This window comes from Raphanus sativus, chromosome 8 (assembly GCF_000801105.2).
Source record: "Raphanus sativus cultivar WK10039 chromosome 8, ASM80110v3, whole genome shotgun sequence".
NCBI lineage: Eukaryota > Viridiplantae > Streptophyta > Magnoliopsida > Brassicales > Brassicaceae > Raphanus > Raphanus sativus.
The window spans coordinates 26234097-26252043 of record NC_079518.1 but is presented as its reverse complement, the minus strand read 5'-3'; the positions used below and the strand labels follow the sequence as shown (position 1 = coordinate 26252043).

General features: G+C 35.6%; 4 protein-coding genes across 5 annotated transcripts; 2 read left to right on the top strand and 2 right to left on the bottom strand.

Moving 5' to 3' along the window:
* Positions 1–1730: 1730 nt before the first annotated feature.
* LOC108832392 (uncharacterized) lies at positions 1731–2087 on the bottom strand. Its single transcript, XM_018605879.2, has one exon. The coding sequence runs from the start codon at positions 2085–2087 to the stop codon at positions 1731–1733; it is 357 nt and encodes a 118-aa protein (XP_018461381.2).
* Positions 2088–7434: 5347 nt separating this feature from the next.
* LOC108832390 (replication protein A 70 kDa DNA-binding subunit C-like) lies at positions 7435–9166 on the top strand. The gene is made up of 8 exons (XM_018605876.2): positions 7435–7572; positions 7674–7941; positions 8023–8119; positions 8206–8309; positions 8430–8514; positions 8610–8745; positions 8854–9053; positions 9163–9166. The coding sequence occupies exons 1-8, from the start codon at positions 7435–7437 to the stop codon at positions 9164–9166; spliced, it is 1032 nt and encodes a 343-aa protein (XP_018461378.2).
* Positions 9167–11674: 2508 nt separating this feature from the next.
* Positions 11675–14764, top strand: LOC108822091 (protein CHUP1, chloroplastic). 2 transcript variants are annotated; one of them, XM_056992591.1, is made up of 5 exons: positions 11675–11894; positions 12107–12324; positions 12402–12442; positions 12640–13371; positions 13847–14764. In XM_056992591.1, exons 2-5 carry the CDS (start codon positions 12159–12161, stop codon positions 14579–14581), a joined length of 1674 nt encoding a protein of 557 aa, XP_056848571.1. In that variant the 5' UTR covers positions 11675–11894; positions 12107–12158; the 3' UTR covers positions 14582–14764. The 2 variants fall into 2 exon arrangements, with proteins under 2 accessions (XP_056848571.1, XP_018450613.2); XM_018595111.2 differs by lacking the exon at positions 11675–11894 and having other exon boundaries at positions 11929–12324.
* Positions 14765–16150: 1386 nt separating this feature from the next.
* On the bottom strand, positions 16151–17363 carry LOC108839174 (jacalin-related lectin 15-like). The gene is made up of 2 exons (XM_018611994.2): positions 16971–17363; positions 16151–16532 (listed from the first exon to the last, which is right to left on the bottom strand). Exons 1-2 carry the CDS (start codon positions 17166–17168, stop codon positions 16281–16283), a joined length of 450 nt encoding a protein of 149 aa, XP_018467496.1. The 5' UTR covers positions 17169–17363; the 3' UTR covers positions 16151–16280.
* Positions 17364–17947: the final 584 nt, after the last annotated feature.

Genomic DNA, 17947 nt, shown 5'->3' with positions numbered 1-17947 from the left:
TTCTTTATATATATATATATGTGTGTATATAACGGACTAGATTAGATATATGTTCTTAAAAATATTAGTATCTCTGATTTACTTCATTTTATGTATATTGCATATTAGTATTTGATTTTCTTCGTCGAGTTATGGATATCCGGATTTTTGGGTTTCGAATCGAAATGAATAACATATCGAATAAAAATTTACGGATATATTGTACAACCCTAGTTATATGTACATATAATTAATATTTTTATATATTCGGGTATTTATTCTGTTTCCGGTTCGATTTGGTTCAAATATATAAGAACCATTCGAGTATTTGAGTCTTGGTCCGGTTTCGTGTATTTCATTTCGATTCCGGTTTGATTTGTTTGTTGCAGTTTTTTTTGCCCATGGCTAGCTGTGATATCAGAATCATTATCGCGTGATCTCAAGAAGCTATTTCTTATTTATCGAGGAAGCTATAATCGCCTGATCTCAAGATGAAGTCGTAGCAGACATTCAGAGCCGTGCCTGACATTTGTCAAACTAGAAGCAAAAAAAAAAAATTGGCCCATTAACTTAAGTATTACTCAGTGCTCGATCCCTAGACGCCATGGTTTATGTCTCAGACAACTGCAACTTGAACCATTTCTGCTAGCTGATCATTTGGGAAATTGGCCCCAAAACTGATTTTATAGTGATCGGCCCTCAAGCCAATGCTTGATGAGCTTGTATTCAGGCACGGCCCTGCAGACATTCTAAAACAAATTTTGAGGTGGATATATTTTATTTTATTTTCAAAAAAAAAAAACAAGATGATGTCGTAAGCTCAAGATGATGTCGTAAGCTCGGGGATTTTCAGAGGCTTACTTTGGCGATAGAAGATTCGCCAAAGAAAAAAAAAGATATAAGTCAGCGAGCGACAGAAAATCAGAGAAGAACTGAGAGAAGAGATTGAAGTTGAGTGAGAAACAAGAAGAATCAGTTAAAAAAAGAAACAAGAAGAATCATCAGTTGTCTACTTCTTGGTTAGAACGTTTGTTGTGTCCTTATTATTGATAGAATGATAGTGGACTATTGTCCCACACTAGACGTATTGGTATCGTTTCGGATGGTCAAACCATTTGTTTAGAGTTCATATCTAACTGTTCAAATGATAAAATTAAAGACCCTTCTAGTAGTCACAATAGATCAACGATGTTGTATTAAATTTTTATTCTAGGAAACACATTCAATGATCGAGATAATCAAATAAAAAATAAAGAATTTTACATTAGAAAAAAATGCAAATGGAAAAGTTTGAACACTTTTTTAACACTGAAATTTCATTGAATAAGGTTTCTTGCAAAGCAAGGGGAGGGCTCAACCCAAATAACAGACAAAAGAAAAAGAAATACAGATGCCAATAGGCACCACAGCAGTTAAACGAGAAAGGAGAGAGCAGGAGACGAACTACTAGGAGCTCCTTCTGACGAGACGAAAGATGGAGAAGATCAGTTCCCTGCTTCTTGCTGGATCAAATGGTTAAGCCAGCTAGGGCCGCCAGTGCCAACGTAAGATTGTATACGATTTCCTGTGATCACACTCTCTGCAATGGCAGTAGCTACATTGTTCTTTGGTTCCGAGACATAGCATATTTTCCAATCCTCAAAACGATGTAGGAGGAATAGGATTTGTTGGATCAGAGGAAGAAGGTCCATGTACTGGTAAGGATTCAAAAGAGATTGTCTCACCTCTAAGGAGGACGCTTCAAAGATGACTTACTTTTGTCTCAAGCTACCCATCGCTTCTATAGCCCAAAGCAGAGAATTCAGATCTGATTCTCGTTTATAGGGAGAGGAGCAGAAGGCGCGACGACTGTGATGTATAGGAAGCCCGTGTCTATCTCGTGTAACCCAACTAGCACCGGTGAAGGGTCCTGAACCAACCCACGCCATTCCAATGTTACCTTTGACAAACCCTGGAGGCGGTTTCTCCCATCCACTCTGATGATTAATAGAAGAATTTTGAGCTTCCACAGGAGGAGAAAAATTCAAGTTAAACTTATACCAAATCTCCGCTTCCTCTAAAGCTTTAGAGACTATTGATGAGCCAGATAAGCGACTCCTCTCAAACATTAGAGCATTCCTCCCCTTTCATAGATTCCATAGTATCCAGGGGAACGACTTGATATTACTCTGCTCAAGGCTCTGTTTTTTGGAACTAGCCACTAGGTAATGGAGGTTAAGGAAAGTAGATGAGGGAGAGAAGCCTGACAGAGGGTGATGTAAGATTGGAATCACTCCAACTTTAGATCACTTGATGATCAGCAGATTCCAAGTTTAGCTTGAGGAAGGTGGGATGTTAGTAGAGATGGTGGTGAAGTTTTGATTGACTCTCTCAATCCTTGGGTTTGATCGACTCTCTCAATTAGTGAAGTCCAGGGGGTGCTGAATCTTTCAACAGCCTAAGAACTACGAATCAATAGCAACAGATGAATCACTCAAATGAAACTAATGACAAGAACAAACTCAAAGACACTCTTTGAAGAAGAAACTGAATTTCTTATTGAATAAACTTATAGATTGAAAGGTGATTTTTACAATGCACGACCAAGAGCTTATATAATGCTCATAAACAATAAAACTAAGCTAGAAAATCAGAAAGAGAATCAAAGAACAAAAGAAAGTAGCAGTTAGGATGGCTTTCTTGGCCAAAAATAAGGAAGGTGAAAATCTACTTGAGTCTTGAGAGTTTTGTGGGAAAACTCTGATGCCTTGGAACGTCTGGATTCATTGGAATTATCTTCAGAAGGCTTTGGTCGTCGGAATATAGCCGTTGGTGATTTATTCTCCAAGCTGGGAGTAGTACCGAACAAGGAAACTTGGAGTAATTGAAGATCCTCTTGATCACATGCTGGCTGGTGTATGGTGGAAGAGTAGAATGCTCTTCCGGACGGTTGGATGTGTACTCTGGATGTTTTTGATCATGTAGAAATTCTCCTGGTCGCCAAGTCTTGGTTTGACAAAGAGGAAACCAAGTAGTGTCATACTTTCCATAGATGACACCATGTTGACCCATTCTAGGAAAATGATCATATCTCCTAATATCCGTGGAGATTTCTTCTCATTCTTAGCTAGTTGGAAAGCTAAGAGATTCTTCTTGAAGTCCATGATTTGGTTTGGATCAGAACGCTTCTTCGTTGGGCTTGAAACATCTTCTACACTCGGATACTCGCAGATGGACGGGCTGGGGAACCTCCGGTTTGTAAAATTCATATCTTCTTGGTCTGAGTAGCTTTGGGGATGCTTCCAATTGGGCTTGTCTCCTTGTTGAGTAGAACGCATGAAAATTGGTTTCATGTCTAAATTCCTCCGGGTTAGTGAGATACATTGTCTTGACTGAACACATATCCTAGTTGGTCCGGTTTGGAAAGACTTCTTCTTCTTTTGGAAAGACTTCCTGTTTAGGAAGGACTTCGTCTTCTTCTGGAAAGGTTTCCTGTTTAGGAAGGATTTCTGCTTTTTTGGGAAGACTTCCTGTTTAGGAATGACTTCTTCTTCATCGGGAAGGGCTTCCTGAGCTTCTGGATCAGCTACTGATTTGATGTCTGCATCAGAGGGGGCTCAATACCTGCTAATCTCCAAACCTCCAGAGCTGTAGGACAAGAGAAAAGTAGGTGGCATATTGTTTCAGACGTTTGACCACATACTAGACACTTAGGATCGACGTTTATTCCTCTAAACTGGAGATGTTCTCCCACTGCCAAAGCACCAGACAAAGCTCTCCATAGAAAGTGTTGAATCTTGGGAGCAGTCTTGAGTTTCCAAATGCTCTTCCACAATTGTTTTTCCACAGGAGGGAGAGGCTGAGCCGAAGGAGATTTCGAGTTATGGATCACAGACAGCATTCTGTAGCCACTTTTCGTCGTATAAATCCCATCTTTAGTAAAACCCCACACATCAATGTCTTGCTTGTCCGGCGATAGCTTGATCTTAATGATCCTAGCAGCATCTTCATTTGTAAAAGTGTCAAAGACTTTCTGAATATCCCATGAAGAAGAGTTAGGAAGACGGAGATCACTAACTTTCAATGTGAGATCAACAATGCTATTCTCACGATAGATAGGAGGTCTTGCTTCATTGTCTAGGAGCCAGTTATCTGTCCAGACATTAGTTTGTTCTCCTGAGCCAATCGTTCTGAGAAGTCCTGATTTCAAATCTTCTCTACCATGAAAAATGCTCCTCCAAATGAAAGACGGACGTGAACCAATACTAGCTTCAAGGAAAGATCCATTTTTGAAATACCTGCTTTTCAAAACTCTAGCCATTAGGGAGTATGGTCTCGAGAGAACTCTCCATGCTTGCTTACCAAGCAACGCTTGGTTAAACAGCCCTTGAAGATTTCAGGTAATCCAAGGTAGGTATCCTCTCCTCCTTCTTTGTCGATCTTGAGAACCTGTTTGATATCTTCCTTCAAGCCCTCTTCTATTAGGTCCCCAAAAATGATAGAAGATTTCGATGGGTTGATCTGTTTGCCAGAGGCGTCCCCATATAATTTCAAACATCTGAGAATCTCCATACTCTCCATCAAGTCTGTTCTGCACATCAATAAGCTATCGTCTGCAAACAATAGGTGATGAACCGCCGGCCCATGTTTGTCTAGACTGATCCCCTGCAGCTTACCTCTTGCTTCAGCATGGTTAAGAACACTGACCAGAGCCTCTGCTACAATGATAAAGAGGAATGGCGACATAGGATCACCTTGTCTAATCCCACGCTCTGGTTTTATAAACCCATGTGTTCTACCATTCAACAGAAATGTATACGACACGGTACTCACACATGCCATCACCCAACAGACCCATTGATGAGCAAAACTCATTCTCTCCATCAAGGTTTCTAAGAAACTCCATTCCACACGGTCGTATGCCTTGGATATATCGGTTTTTATGCCATAAACTGCTTACTGACCGATTTCTTGGTCCTCAAGCTATGAACCATCTCGTGGGCAACTACTATGTTATCAAATATCAGCCTGCTGGAGACAAAGGCACCTTGAGTATCTGAGATGATAGAGTCCATAATTGGCTTCAACCTCTGTGACAGTAACTTGGATATGATCTTGTATTACACTGAACAGAAGCTAATAGGTCTCATATCCTTCATCGTTTCAGGTTTTGTTATTTTGGGGAGGAGACAGAGTTGCGTGTGGTTCCAGCCCGCAGGAAGAATGGATGTACGAAAGAAACTCCGGACTTCCTCAATGATTTTAGGACCCACAATTTGCCAATTTATCTGTCCTTTTGTACTATATGCGTGTAGAATAAAGAGAAATAATTTAGATTTGAAAACTTTATAGTTGTTTAAATTCACAATATATCACTACTTTGCGGATGCAGCATCTCATATCTTCTTAATTAAACCAAATAATTCAGAAATTGTCCGAGGTTACAACTCTCGTCGAAACATCTTAGGCCTGAACGTAAAGGAATTGAATTAACTACATATGTTTTATAGAATTTACCGATGAATAAATACAACAAATTAGAAGGATGAACAACTTCAGAACTAATTTCTTTAGGTTTCATTATGAATTAGACGTATTTTGTTGATTCATCTTCCCTTTTTATAGTAATTTCCTTAGCTGATGGATTACATTTTTGGGCTGATCATCCTACACCAATGAGTCTCCTATTGCCATTTACAACATCATATACAGTATACTCAAGTTTCAACAGCCAAACAAGCAGACGCCGAACTTTCACAATTTTATTTTTCTTGACTAAACAACAATGTTAGTTTGTGGGCTTTGCTTCTTGACCATTGACTTGGATATGTTGGGCAAAAAAAAATTAAATGGATTTGGACTACTTTTCTAAATCTTCTTTTTCTTTGATGACTTTGTAACGTACCACACATTTTTTTGTAACGTACCACACTAATCAGTCATATTAACATCCCCTATATATTAAAAGGGATGCATTGTCAATAAATGCATTCACATTGGTTTTGACACATGGCGCTCTCTTATGAGTTTGGGAGAAACGAATCCAACGTGTCATCTTAATAGCGATTTGGAAGAGAATTTTTTTACTCACTTTCCTTTCCGGCAACACACCAATAATTATACCTTTTCTTCGATAACTTGCTTGATGACAGATACAGCAACCGTCTCAGCTTCTTCAAGTGACAGATCCTGCACCAATGTTAAAGGGATCTAACTGTTAGAATAGTTAAGTCATAGTGAGGAATTAATTATTTTACAAGTTCTCAAGTTACTTTGTTGAATTGATCTTGAAGAGAACTATAAGCTCCTTCTGAGCCTGAACCAATCGCGTTTGTGTTTCAATGCCAGAATGTTGCCGATGTATCCGTGTAGTACCTATAAGAAGACCGCGTCGTTTGACAAATGTGATCAACTAACAAGTGGATCATATGGTTAGAATAAGGCTTATACTTGCAAGCTCGGTCCGTTTTCGTCATCAGCAGCAATGAGAAAAGAGACTATAAATGTCGAGATTGCGTAAAACATGGAAAGAGAAAGAAAATCAGTACTCATGTGGAAATGTAACGATCAAATGAGAACTCTAAGAAATAAACAGATCAAATGTAAACAGTAAAACCAGCCCGCGAGAGGTGATACGCTTCTCGACAGCAAGCACAACTCCCTCTTTTGCCTTCACTCCAATTGCAGTAGAACCGAGCTGTACTTCTCCCACGCTTATCAGATACTCCATAACTAAAATCAACAATGTAAATCTAGACAATAGCAAAAAAAGAAAGAAAATGTGTTCGAAACTCTGCAATACTCTAACTCTAACCAATCTAAGAAACACACTTAATCAAATCATTATTAAAGAAACCCACTAAATCATCATCAGTGAAGAAGCCTTTCTTCAACTTCTCTCAATGATGCTACAATCTATTCTCTACAGCTTCAATGGCAACAGCTCCTCAATATAAAAGAGATATGAACTCATTATTTCAACTCATAAAAATATCAATTAAACGTTTGTAGACAAGATTACTTCATCAAAACTTTTTAGTATAAAATCGGGATGAACGTGGTGTGCATGCTTTTACGTGTTTTAAGTATGAAGTTGCGATAATAGAGTCATTTATTATACAATTTTGGTTAACAATTGCGAACCAAAACAATGGTAAAAAGGTGAACCAATTTGGACCGATAGCCGAGTTCTCCTACGTATGTCGGTCTATTTTAAACTTCATTTAATATGTCTGCCTTTATGTGCAAGATAAATATATGTTATTAATGTTAGAATATTTCGAAGGTATATATTATGGAAAATTTAAAATCGAAGAGTGTTTAGCACGCGAAAAATATATGGGATTGAATGCAGCATTAAAGGTTTCCTTGCGTATTACTACTAGGTTTACTGAACCTATAAAAGCAAAGCTACTTCTATTCATCTTTGTAATTCCATAGACTCGAAACATAACATCTTTTACTCATTCTTCTATAATGGCTGCGATAACTGCTGTGTGTGATTTGAAACCATTCAAATCAATGTGGAAGATCCGGGTTAAGATCATACGTTTGTGGAAACAGTATTCTGCTGCTGGTGGCCTAACGATTGAGATGGTTTTAATCGATTCTAATGTATGAAAACCTTACTGCCCAAATTTTCTTAATTTTATATATGTCTCTATGCTTTATTCATCGTGGTCTAACCAAAATTTTGATGAAATAAACTTCTACAGGGTGTTAAGATTAATGCGTCCGTTAAAAAGGATCTGGTGAATCAGTTTGATTCATTTCTTTCAGAAGGCAGTTCCAAGATTTTTATCAGCTTTACTGTCATCCCCTCAGGTGGTTCATACCAAACAACTATTCATCCCTACAAAATTGGATTCCTTTCCACCACCCGTGTGAGGTTTTGTGATGATTTGCCCATTGAGTTAACTGGTTTTGAACAAGTCAACTACAAGGACATTCTCGATGGGACACTCAATACCGATTATTTGGTTGGTATGTTATCTCATTTTGCTAATTTCATTACAATTTGCACAGTAGTTGTTTCCATTATATAGCACATATTATTTTTGTCAGATGTAATGGGTCATATTGTGGAGGTTACCCCACTTGAAGTTGTATCAGCTAATGGGAAGGAGACTAAGAAAATCTCGGTTGAACTTCGTAATGAAAAGTAACTTATTTCGTAGAAAAATTTTCTCGGTTCCTAACTTATATCATATCCAAACTCAACTGTCTTTTTTAATCGATTCATTGTAGGGATGAACGTTTGCCAATGGTTTTATGGAGTAACTTAGCTACTGATATCAGTGAGGCTATTCAAAGAAGCAGTGAAAATGTTATTGTTGTTGTGTTACGCTTTGGTAAAATTAAAGTTTGGAAAGGTATTCTATCTGAAACATATGTTATTTTAATTTATAAAATAGTTCTTATCTTGAGAGATTTTGCTCATAATACTATTCTCATTTTACTGTCAATTGCAGAAGAGCGTAGTGTGTCCAATGCTTATAACGTTTCAGATGTGGAAATTAATCCTTTTGGTCCTGAGGTGGAGGCTTTTATGTCATTGTAAGTGTGTTGATTTAAATATTTTTCTCATTTTCATATTAAATATACATATGTTTTATTTCATAATCATGTATATCATTCTTTATACATTATAGGTTGCCGAGGGATGAACTTGCATTGTCAATTGTCCAACCCAAGCCGCTTTTGCTGACTAATGGTACTGGTGATAAAAATGATTATTTTGTCAACACTCCTAGGAAAACCATCCAACAGTTGATTGAGTCAAACCAGGTTTGTTTGGAATAATTAACCCGTAATTGCTTTACAATGTGAGTGATAGTCATCATTTATTGTTTTTTGTGTGAGATTTATGTTGTATTCCATCGTTTTCGTCTATAGGTTGAGCAGTGTATTGTGATGTGCACAATAGCAGCTATTGATTCCGATATGGGTTGGTATTACTTGAGTTGCAAAGTATGTTCAAAGAAGGTGTTACATGTTCCTAACGAAATCACAGAGGATGGAGAAGATGACGATGAACTGGGATTTCACTATTATTGCGTCAAATGCAAGGTGAAGAACCCGAAGTTGCTGCCAAGGTAATTATATAATACAAATATGTTTTTAGTATAAGTGAACACTATTACTCAACTCCTAATATCATTATTGTCATATATGCTAGATACAAGTTGCATTTGGTTGTGCTAGATAATACTAGGAATGCAAAATTTCTTCTTTTCGATAATCTTGCAGTGCAACTCATTCATCATTATATATAAATTGTTAATTAATTGGACACAGCCCAATTCATATTCTATTAATGATTTAATTCATAATTATATATAAATTGTTATTTACTTATTTTTGGTTAAAATTTTGTATTTTATTTGTTATATTAAATAACAATTCTTTCAATATTTATTAAATTTATTTTATATATATATATATATATCCATGCAACATATTTAATTTTCTTTAAAGACACATAAATATTTATATTGAAGTTATTACGTATGTAACTATACATAAAGTTGTTTTTATTATGATTCTTATGGAAATTATAAAATTGAAAAGATTTGTTGACATTAGGAATGTCTTCAAAATTATTGTAACATTCAACCAAACAATTATAAACAGTCTTCTCATTAACACCAAAAAAATAAAAAAAAACTTGAACATTGCAACGAACTAAATAAAATTAAACATTGAATAATCATGTCCAAATATCATCCCCTCGATTTAAAAAAAATCGAAAACAAAACCTAAAACCAAACTTATACCCAAAATAAATATAACTAATATCGTAAAACCTCAAAAATAACCTCACTCCGCGCAAGGCGCGGGTCTTATCCTAGTAGACCTTATATTAGTAAACCATTAAATTTAAAACGCTACAAAGATGAAGCCTACAAAAACATACTGAAGAGCAAGTCTAAGCCTGCGAAAATGAGCTGGATTTAACCAAAATGGGTTTTTGAGTGGTTATGAATTTGGTTTAGTTCAACAAGATTAAAAATTGGGTTATATTCGGTTTGATAGTCAATTAGTTCGGTTTTATTAAATCCTACCGATTTATCTACACCACACCAAAATTATAATCTTTTTTCTGTGATCAACGCCAAAATTTTAAATTTTGAAAGAAGTAACTGACCGGATTTCGGGTATACGATGAACTAACCAAGTTAATCAAAAACCAAAAATTTCGGTTCATTTCAGCATAATTTAAAAGAAACTAAATCAACTGAAAATCAACATGAACCGAATTTTTATGGAAAAAAGTTTCTCAGCTACACCATGTTTACCATAATATGATGCAAACCATCCCAAATTTTAAAATGTGTCGAAACCTACACGATGTATATAATAATACATGCCACATATACAACATTAATAAAAACATGGTGCCAACATCATATCGAGGTTCAATTGATTTTAGCTTAGATAATTGAAGTCAAAACGTAATTAACAAAATTAAAAGCAATAAACCAAAACCCGATCCGACCCAATACGATCCAAACTATAAACCCGACAAGACTTAACTATTTTCTCCAAAATCGATTCATTGCTCTTAGGATTCATCGTAGAAAAAAATAGAAAGAGAGACAGAGAAAGAAAGAGATGGAATTTGATACTCATCTTCACTCTCTTATGCTTCATCATCACCATCAACCTCGTCATCTTGTAGCTCAGCATCAAGCTCGTCACCAACAGCAGCTTTGTGCTCTGTCTCTACGTCCACCACAGCACCATCAGAACTTCTGAATAATAACTTTCTGAACAATAATCTTCAGAACTTCTTCATATGGTGCATCACCATTGACTTCGAACTGCTCCATAAAACCATCAACATAATCTAGCTTCCCATTTTCATCATTCTTGAACACACCTGAATGGAAACAATTAATCTTCACCAATATTGAATCACTGTTACCAATAAAATATCATCAACACATGGTAAAAGCTATCAATTTATTCCAATAATCGAAATAAACAAGAAATGATTCTTACCTCATCGTCGCCTTGTTACTTCGATTAGATCATCCGGATTCAATTTCACCGAAAGTGAATCGATAACACCAAACCCCTCTCTGTCTCTCTGTCTCTGTAATGTCTCTGAAAACTCTCCCAGTCTCTCACTCTCTCTTTTCTAAATCCCCAATTTTTTTTTCTACAATGAACCCTAAGAGCAATGAAATCGATTTTGGGGAAAATGGTTAAGTCTGGTCGGGTTTATTTGGATCGTATTGGGTCGGATCGGGTTTTGCTTCAATTGCTTTTAATTTTGTTAATTACGTTTTGACCCCAATTATTTAAGCTAAAATCAATTAAACCTCGATATGATGTTTGCACCATATTTTTATTAACGTCGTATATGTAGCATGTATTATCATATATAACGTGTAGGTTTCGACACATTTTAAAACTTGGGATGATTTGCACCATATTATGGTAAATATGGTGTAGCTGAGAAACTTTTTTTCCAATTTTTTATTCAGTAATGAACCGAACTAACAGAAAATAGAATTAGCCCAACCCAACAAACAGTACAAACGGAAGAAGTCGCATGCCAGCAAGTCCGTGAATAATGTAAACTATGAGTAATTAATTAAATAAATTGATTTTGAAAAGAATATGATACTGATACGCATCTGGCGATGAAAGTTCATTCGATTCTAAAGAAACAGTCTCGTGATCGACTTCTCCTCCAGTAACCAACTAACCATATACATCCTATGCTCAATATCTCTCCAACACATCAACATTTTTTTTTTCGCCGTTAATATCAAACATTTAACGCATTTTTGATCACCCGACAGCGATATACACCCACCCGAAAGAGAATCAAAAATATCTTCTTTGACCCACTAGTGATCATCTCGCATCTGCTACCAACTTCCAATTAAAAAGGGTTTCGTGCTAATCAATCTTTTTAATCTCTGGTTAGACTTCTTCTTCACTTGTTTTCTGTTATTGTAATAAGACAAAAGTTTTGATCTTTTTTTTTTTCTTTCCAAAGTTGTCTGTTTTAAGGACAAGACATAAAAAAATCAAAACTTTTGTCTTTCTTTGTTCTTTTTGATCAGCTCTTTGGGTATTCGATCCCATCTTCAAAGGTTCTGTCTTTTGATTTTTAAAAAATCTGAACTTGCAGATTTAGTCAGAGCAGGAAGAAGACATATATATATGACTTTGGTTTCTTCGTCATGATGATTATTACCAAACACAAAAGAGATATAAACTTGTTCGTTCTTCAATTAGGAGCCGCCTTTGCCGTAACTTTCGCTGGATTTCTCTTTTCTCGATTTAGAAAAAATACTAAAAGAGTAACAAGACCCACTTTGCCTCCTCTTCGACCTCAATCATCGTCAGGTTTGTTTTATTATTGCTCGACTTTTTTACACATTCATGAGCCCAATCTATAAAAGATGGATCCTTTAAATTTTCAGATCATGGATACAGAGACACCTCCAATGAAGAACCCATCCATGTAAGTTGATGATCTCAATAACAGTTTATATGCTACAAGTTGCTATTTATAGGTTGTTTTGGCCTCTTATTGCTATTTATAGGTTGACTTTTATACAATCTGTAGCTGATTGTTTTGGCCTCTTATAGTTTGACTTTTATAGAATCTGTAGATTGATGGTTTAGCTTCTGATTTGCTTTTGTGCGTCTCTTCTACAGAGAGGAGATTCAAGAAGCGAATACGATGTTGATGAGAAAGATGTGTTTCTTTTACCGGAGTTCGAAGATGAAGTCAAGAAGCTAGATTTACTGGTCCATGATGACGAATGCGAAACACCAAAGTCAGATTCAGATATGTCCGCAGCTCCTTTAGCGTTTCCAAGCGCAGAGGAAGGCGATCACGTGAACGAGATCAAACGGTTGAGAAACACTGTGAGAGCGTTGCGTGAGAGAGAGAGGTGTCTCGAGGATAAGTTGTTGGAGTATTACAGTCTCAAGGAGCAGCAAAAGATTGCAATGGAGCTGAGAAGTAGACTGAAACTAAACCAGATGGAGACTAAAGTTTTCAACCTCAAGATCAAGTCTCTGCAAGCCGAGAACGAGAAACTCAAGGCTCAGTGTTCTGAGCATTCTAGAGCTGTCCTGGAGCTGGATACGGCTAAGTCTGAGGTTCATGTGCTGAAGAAGAAGCTCAACATCAAAACGCAACAGCACGTGGAGCAGCTCTTGTCACTTAAAGAACGAGTTGCGAAGCTGCAAGAAGATGAGATCAAGGCTAGTTTGCCTGTTCCTGATGCGGATAAGATGGTGCAGAGGCTAAGGGACTTGGAAGGAGAGATCAACGAGCTTAGAGACTCCAACACGAGATTACATTTTGAGAATTTTGAACTAGCTGAGAAGGTGGAAGCTGTTCAAATCATAGCAAGTTCGAAGTTGGAGGATTCAGAGGAGGTAATATAGATTCTATATATTTTAAACCGAAACCAAAACAAAACCATTTTTTTTAAAAAAATATCAATTTTATTTAGTTTCTAAATAATCAATTATCCTAAAAATTATTTATAAACTTGAAAACTGAATTATCTAAATATCTTTTACCCAAAATATTTAAAATTATTTGAATTATTTTATGATTTTATACGAATAACCCGAGTTATCCAATATTTAACTTAAAACCCTAAATTATATGACGTTTTTACCCATATTATCTTTGATTAACCGGAAAATCGAACCGAATTGGATATGCAGATATTAGCCGGTTTCTAACTTTGCTATCTAAACCAAAAACCGAAATTGAACCAAATTTTGTAAATAACCGAACCGTTCCTAAATCTCTAGAACTAAAAAAACAAAATACCCTAACCGAAACAAAAACCAAACACTCATGCTGAGGAGGTAACATGTGAAACTCTGTTTCCTGTTGCAGATGGAGACATTACGCGAAGATGGTAATAGACTAATGAGTGAAAACGAAGAGCTGAAGAAGGAGATAGAGCAGCTTCAGGGAGATAGATGCACTGACCTCGAGCAGCTTGTTTATCTCAAATGGATCAACGCTTGCTTAAGATATGAGTTGAGAACGTACCAGCCTCCTGCTGGTAAAACCGTTGCTAGGGATCTTAGTACTACTCTAAGCCCTACCTCAGAGGAGAAAGCTAAGCAACTGATTCTTGAGTACGCACACGAGGAAGATCATACAGATTATGATCAATGGTCATCTTCTCAGGAATCAATGATCACTGAGTCAATGTTCTTAGATGATTCGTCTGTTGACACTTTGTTTGCAACAAACACCAAAAAGTCAGGGAAGAAGAAGCTTATGCATAAGCTGATGAAGATCTTACATGGTAAAGATACCAAGAAGAGAGGTGGTTCTTCTGAACCGAGCAGCTCAAGCACAGGTGTTCGTTCAACTCCTAGGAGGCCTCATTCGATGGACTTCCAAATGTTGCTGCGTGGAGAAGATGAGGAGGACTTCAAGGATCACATGAAGATGTTGCATCGTAAGAGTGAAGGAGCAGATGCTTCTAACTATGGAGAAGAAGAGGGTTTGGAGTCAGATCAGAACAGGAAGAAGGAGCTGATTAAATACGCAGAAGCGCTTAGGAAGTCTCGTTCTACGAAGAAGCTCCATAAGAAATCTGTGTCGTTTTTCTTCTGAGTAAGTAGAAAGCACTAATGTACTGTTACTTGTATAACACGCATTGCCTAAAGTTCTGTAACTATGTGTATGTGTGTATAGATATAACTCAGAAATGTAATCTTTGTGAATTGAGAACCAATATTTTGTGAGAATGTGATTTTGCAGCTTGGGGAAGGTGATGAACGCTTAGCCCATAGTTTATTCTTATATATGGATGGAAAATATGAACTTTAGATGTATAAATTTTTGTCTTATTACATGAGAGATGTTAAGACAACATAGGCAATACTTAGCATAGTGAAAGATAAGAGATTACTTAAGAAGATGATCAAATAATAGTGTATAACATTATCAGATAGGAATTGATGGGAAAGAAGATTTGTTTTCACATTAACAGGAAGCTAGAGAAACAAGGCAGATCTCTGTTTTCACATTAACAGGACGCTAACAGTTCCATTAGTGAATACTACCGTATAAGATGAAGGTAAGTAGGTCAAGAGTTTGTGTGGTTCTCGGTTTTAATGTGTAAGTAATCTCTACTTTTAATTACTTTTGAAAGTATAAGTCCAAAAACAAATCTATACAAGCTTTCCAATATGGTTCCAAAATAACAACTGCGCTTTATTATTTGGTGTGTGTCGAATCGAGTCAGTCGGTGAAAAAAACTAGGCTAGAAGCGCAGTTTATAATAAGATTCTGGGGAATTTTCAAAAATACCTTATTTATTAAAAAGGTAAAACTCTTATATCTTTGTATTTATATGCTTTTCAAAATTCTAATCCCAAATTCTAAATACTAAACCTCCAATTCTAAACTCTAAACCCAAAATCTTCAACTCTAAACCCTAAACCCTAAACTATATACCCTAAATTCAATATCCTAAACCCTAAACCCTAAAGTCTAAACTATAAACCCTAAATCCTCAACTCTAAACCCTAAATCCTCAACTCTAAACCCTAAACTATATACCTTAAACCCTAAAACATTAAATCTAAACCCTAAATCATAAACCTTCAATTCTAAACCCTTCATTAAAAGTAGTGGTAAAAGTGGTTAGTGTAAACATGAAAAGTGGTACTATGAAAATGGTATTTTTGGCAATTTCTCTAAGATTTTAGACATTTATAAATGATTTAGAAGAGTTAATTGTCTTTTTCTTAATAAATTAAAGGTATTTATGAAATGATTATCATTTAAAAATAAATTTGAAAACTAGTATCAAATTTGAGGTAAAATTAGAATTTCGTTTAGTTTTAATAAATTTTATTACCCATTTATTAATACAGTTTCACAACATAAATAAATCTTTGTATTATAAAGCAACATTTGTATACTGTTGATGCAGTTTTCCAAGTAATGAAAAATGATTGCATATTTCTGGAATTTAGCCAAATTGTATTGATTGAATTTTAAGAATTTTTTCTACATTGTATGTGTTGTTAATTATGCATTTGATAGAAGTCAATGATAGAGATGGGGATAACACTAAAAAGAAAATTATAAACTGTCCCACTCAAAATATTATACAAAAATGACATAAATATTCTTTTATTATATGAGAAATCGAATTTGATCAGGAAAAAATTATTGTAATTTGCAAAAGATTGAATAACTTGAAGGCACGCCAAAACAACATGAAAGATGATACAATTAGTACAGATTCAAAGCAACATAAATTAAACGTTTGAGGCTCATATGTAGCTTTTCCGAGGAACTCTTAGACTTCCAAATTATCAGGAGAAAGCGTCGTGAAATAAGCTCCAAGAGAGTTTAGGTTTTGGTCAGAAGATCCATGGAACCCAATGATTTTCTTGCCTTTGACTTCAAGTTTAAACTTTGTACCAAGGTTGTATCCCATGAGTGCAGAAGTCCTGATGTTGGTTTTGATGACAAGACCTTGTATCACACCCTCGTCGTAGTAACACTTGATAGATACGATATGTTCATCGATAGTATGGTTAAGATCAAACTGCAAAAATTAAAGTACATATCCACATGGAAAAATCAGATTGATTCAAAGAAAATAATGATCATATAAAACATGTATACAAAGTTGATACCATTGACCAAGCCTAAACCGGATCTAGCTTACTAATCAGTATATTTGTACACACTAAACCGGTTTTTTCAAAGAAATGAAATGGAACAAGAACAGTATGAGAATTAGGGTTTGATCAAAGTCACAAGTCAAGAAGGAATAATTTCGAATATAGGTGACAGAGAAACGATAATATATAATCTATGAATGAAGAAAAAAAATCAAAATCAAATCAACCATATTGGTGCATGCGATCTCTAACAAACTCAAAGATCGAAGCAAAACCACCCAAAATTTTTTTTTTTAAATACCACGCAAACTTTGATGAATCGACCAAGAAATCATATGAATGACAGTTTGAACATGTACCGACTCGGTGAAACTTTGATCCGAGCCACCATGGATCGGTCCATCTTTAGGTTCTCCATTCTTAACATAGTCAAACTTGATGGACTCTATGCCATCACGACCCTCACGTATGTAGATCTTTGATACACCTTCATGCTCGGCTCCATCATCCCATTGCTCTCCTCCATTTCCGCCTCTAGCTTCCAACTTTTGTGACATTGGGAATCTATTTGAATATGATGATAGAAATAGATCGTGTCAACTTTGTAAGTCTGTGAACTGTTTTTCTTAACAATGAAACTAAAAATGTAAAGGAAAATGATGAGAAGTATATCAACAAAGATGGTTGTACTTAGCTGATATACGATTTAGAAAGGCGTGAATATATGCCTTTTACATGCTCGAGAAGGCATGTCTTTTTTCTTTTTGGACGACCGAGAAGGCATGTCATAGTGGAGTAACGTGATCCATCTCATTCGTTACGCAGCAGTTGAATCTCTTCAAAATACATACGTAGAGGTGGAATTTCATTATGACTATTTTTAACTACAAAGTCTCCTCAAATCCATTTCATAACTTTTCTTATAAGAAATTGTTTAGTTTTCAATAACAATTGATCTGATATGCTCTTTATGAATTACGGATTGAATAACAGAACATCTTAGATGATTTTTGGAGACTTTACCTAAATCTCATATTCAATAATAGGTGATTTGAGAATATATTTAGAAATCATTAGTTGAAAAACAGGAGATTTTAATAAAAGATAAAATCTCTTAAAACTCTTATTTCAATATATCTCCCTTAGTGTTAGGATAAATAAACAATCCAAATTCAACATCAGATATTAAATAAGGGAAATTATAATATATACATATATAAATATGATACAATTCTATTTAGGGCTTATTGCAAAAATGACTCAAAACTTGAATTCAAACAGAAAACTAACATTTTCTTTTGACTCATATTTTTTTTGAGTTTTTAACCCCACATCT

Bases quoted from the DNA above. Each gene is read 5' to 3' on its own strand.
- LOC108832392 (XM_018605879.2), bottom strand. From the start codon at position 2,087: ATGTTTGAGAGGAGTCGCTTATCTGGCTCATCAATAGTCTCTAAAGCT.
- LOC108832390 (XM_018605876.2), top strand. From the start codon at position 7,435: ATGGCTGCGATAACTGCTGTGTGTGATTTGAAACCATTCAAATCAATG. The intron at 7,573-7,673 runs GTATGAAAACCT...AAACTTCTACAG, and splicing joins TGGTTTTAATCGATTCTAAT to GGTGTTAAGATTAATGCGTC. The intron at 8,310-8,429 runs GTAAAATTAAAG...TGTCAATTGCAG, and splicing joins TGTTGTTGTGTTACGCTTTG to AAGAGCGTAGTGTGTCCAAT.
- LOC108822091 (XM_056992591.1), top strand. From the start codon at position 12,159: ATGATGATTATTACCAAACACAAAAGAGATATAAACTTGTTCGTTCTT. The intron at 12,443-12,639 runs GTAAGTTGATGA...TCTCTTCTACAG, and splicing joins CCAATGAAGAACCCATCCAT to AGAGGAGATTCAAGAAGCGA. The intron at 13,372-13,846 runs GTAATATAGATT...TTCCTGTTGCAG, and splicing joins AGTTGGAGGATTCAGAGGAG to ATGGAGACATTACGCGAAGA.
- LOC108839174 (XM_018611994.2), bottom strand. From the start codon at position 17,168: ATGTCACAAAAGTTGGAAGCTAGAGGCGGAAATGGAGGAGAGCAATGG. The intron at 16,533-16,970 runs GTACATGTTCAA...TAATTTTTGCAG, and splicing joins ATCAAAGTTTCACCGAGTCG to TTTGATCTTAACCATACTAT.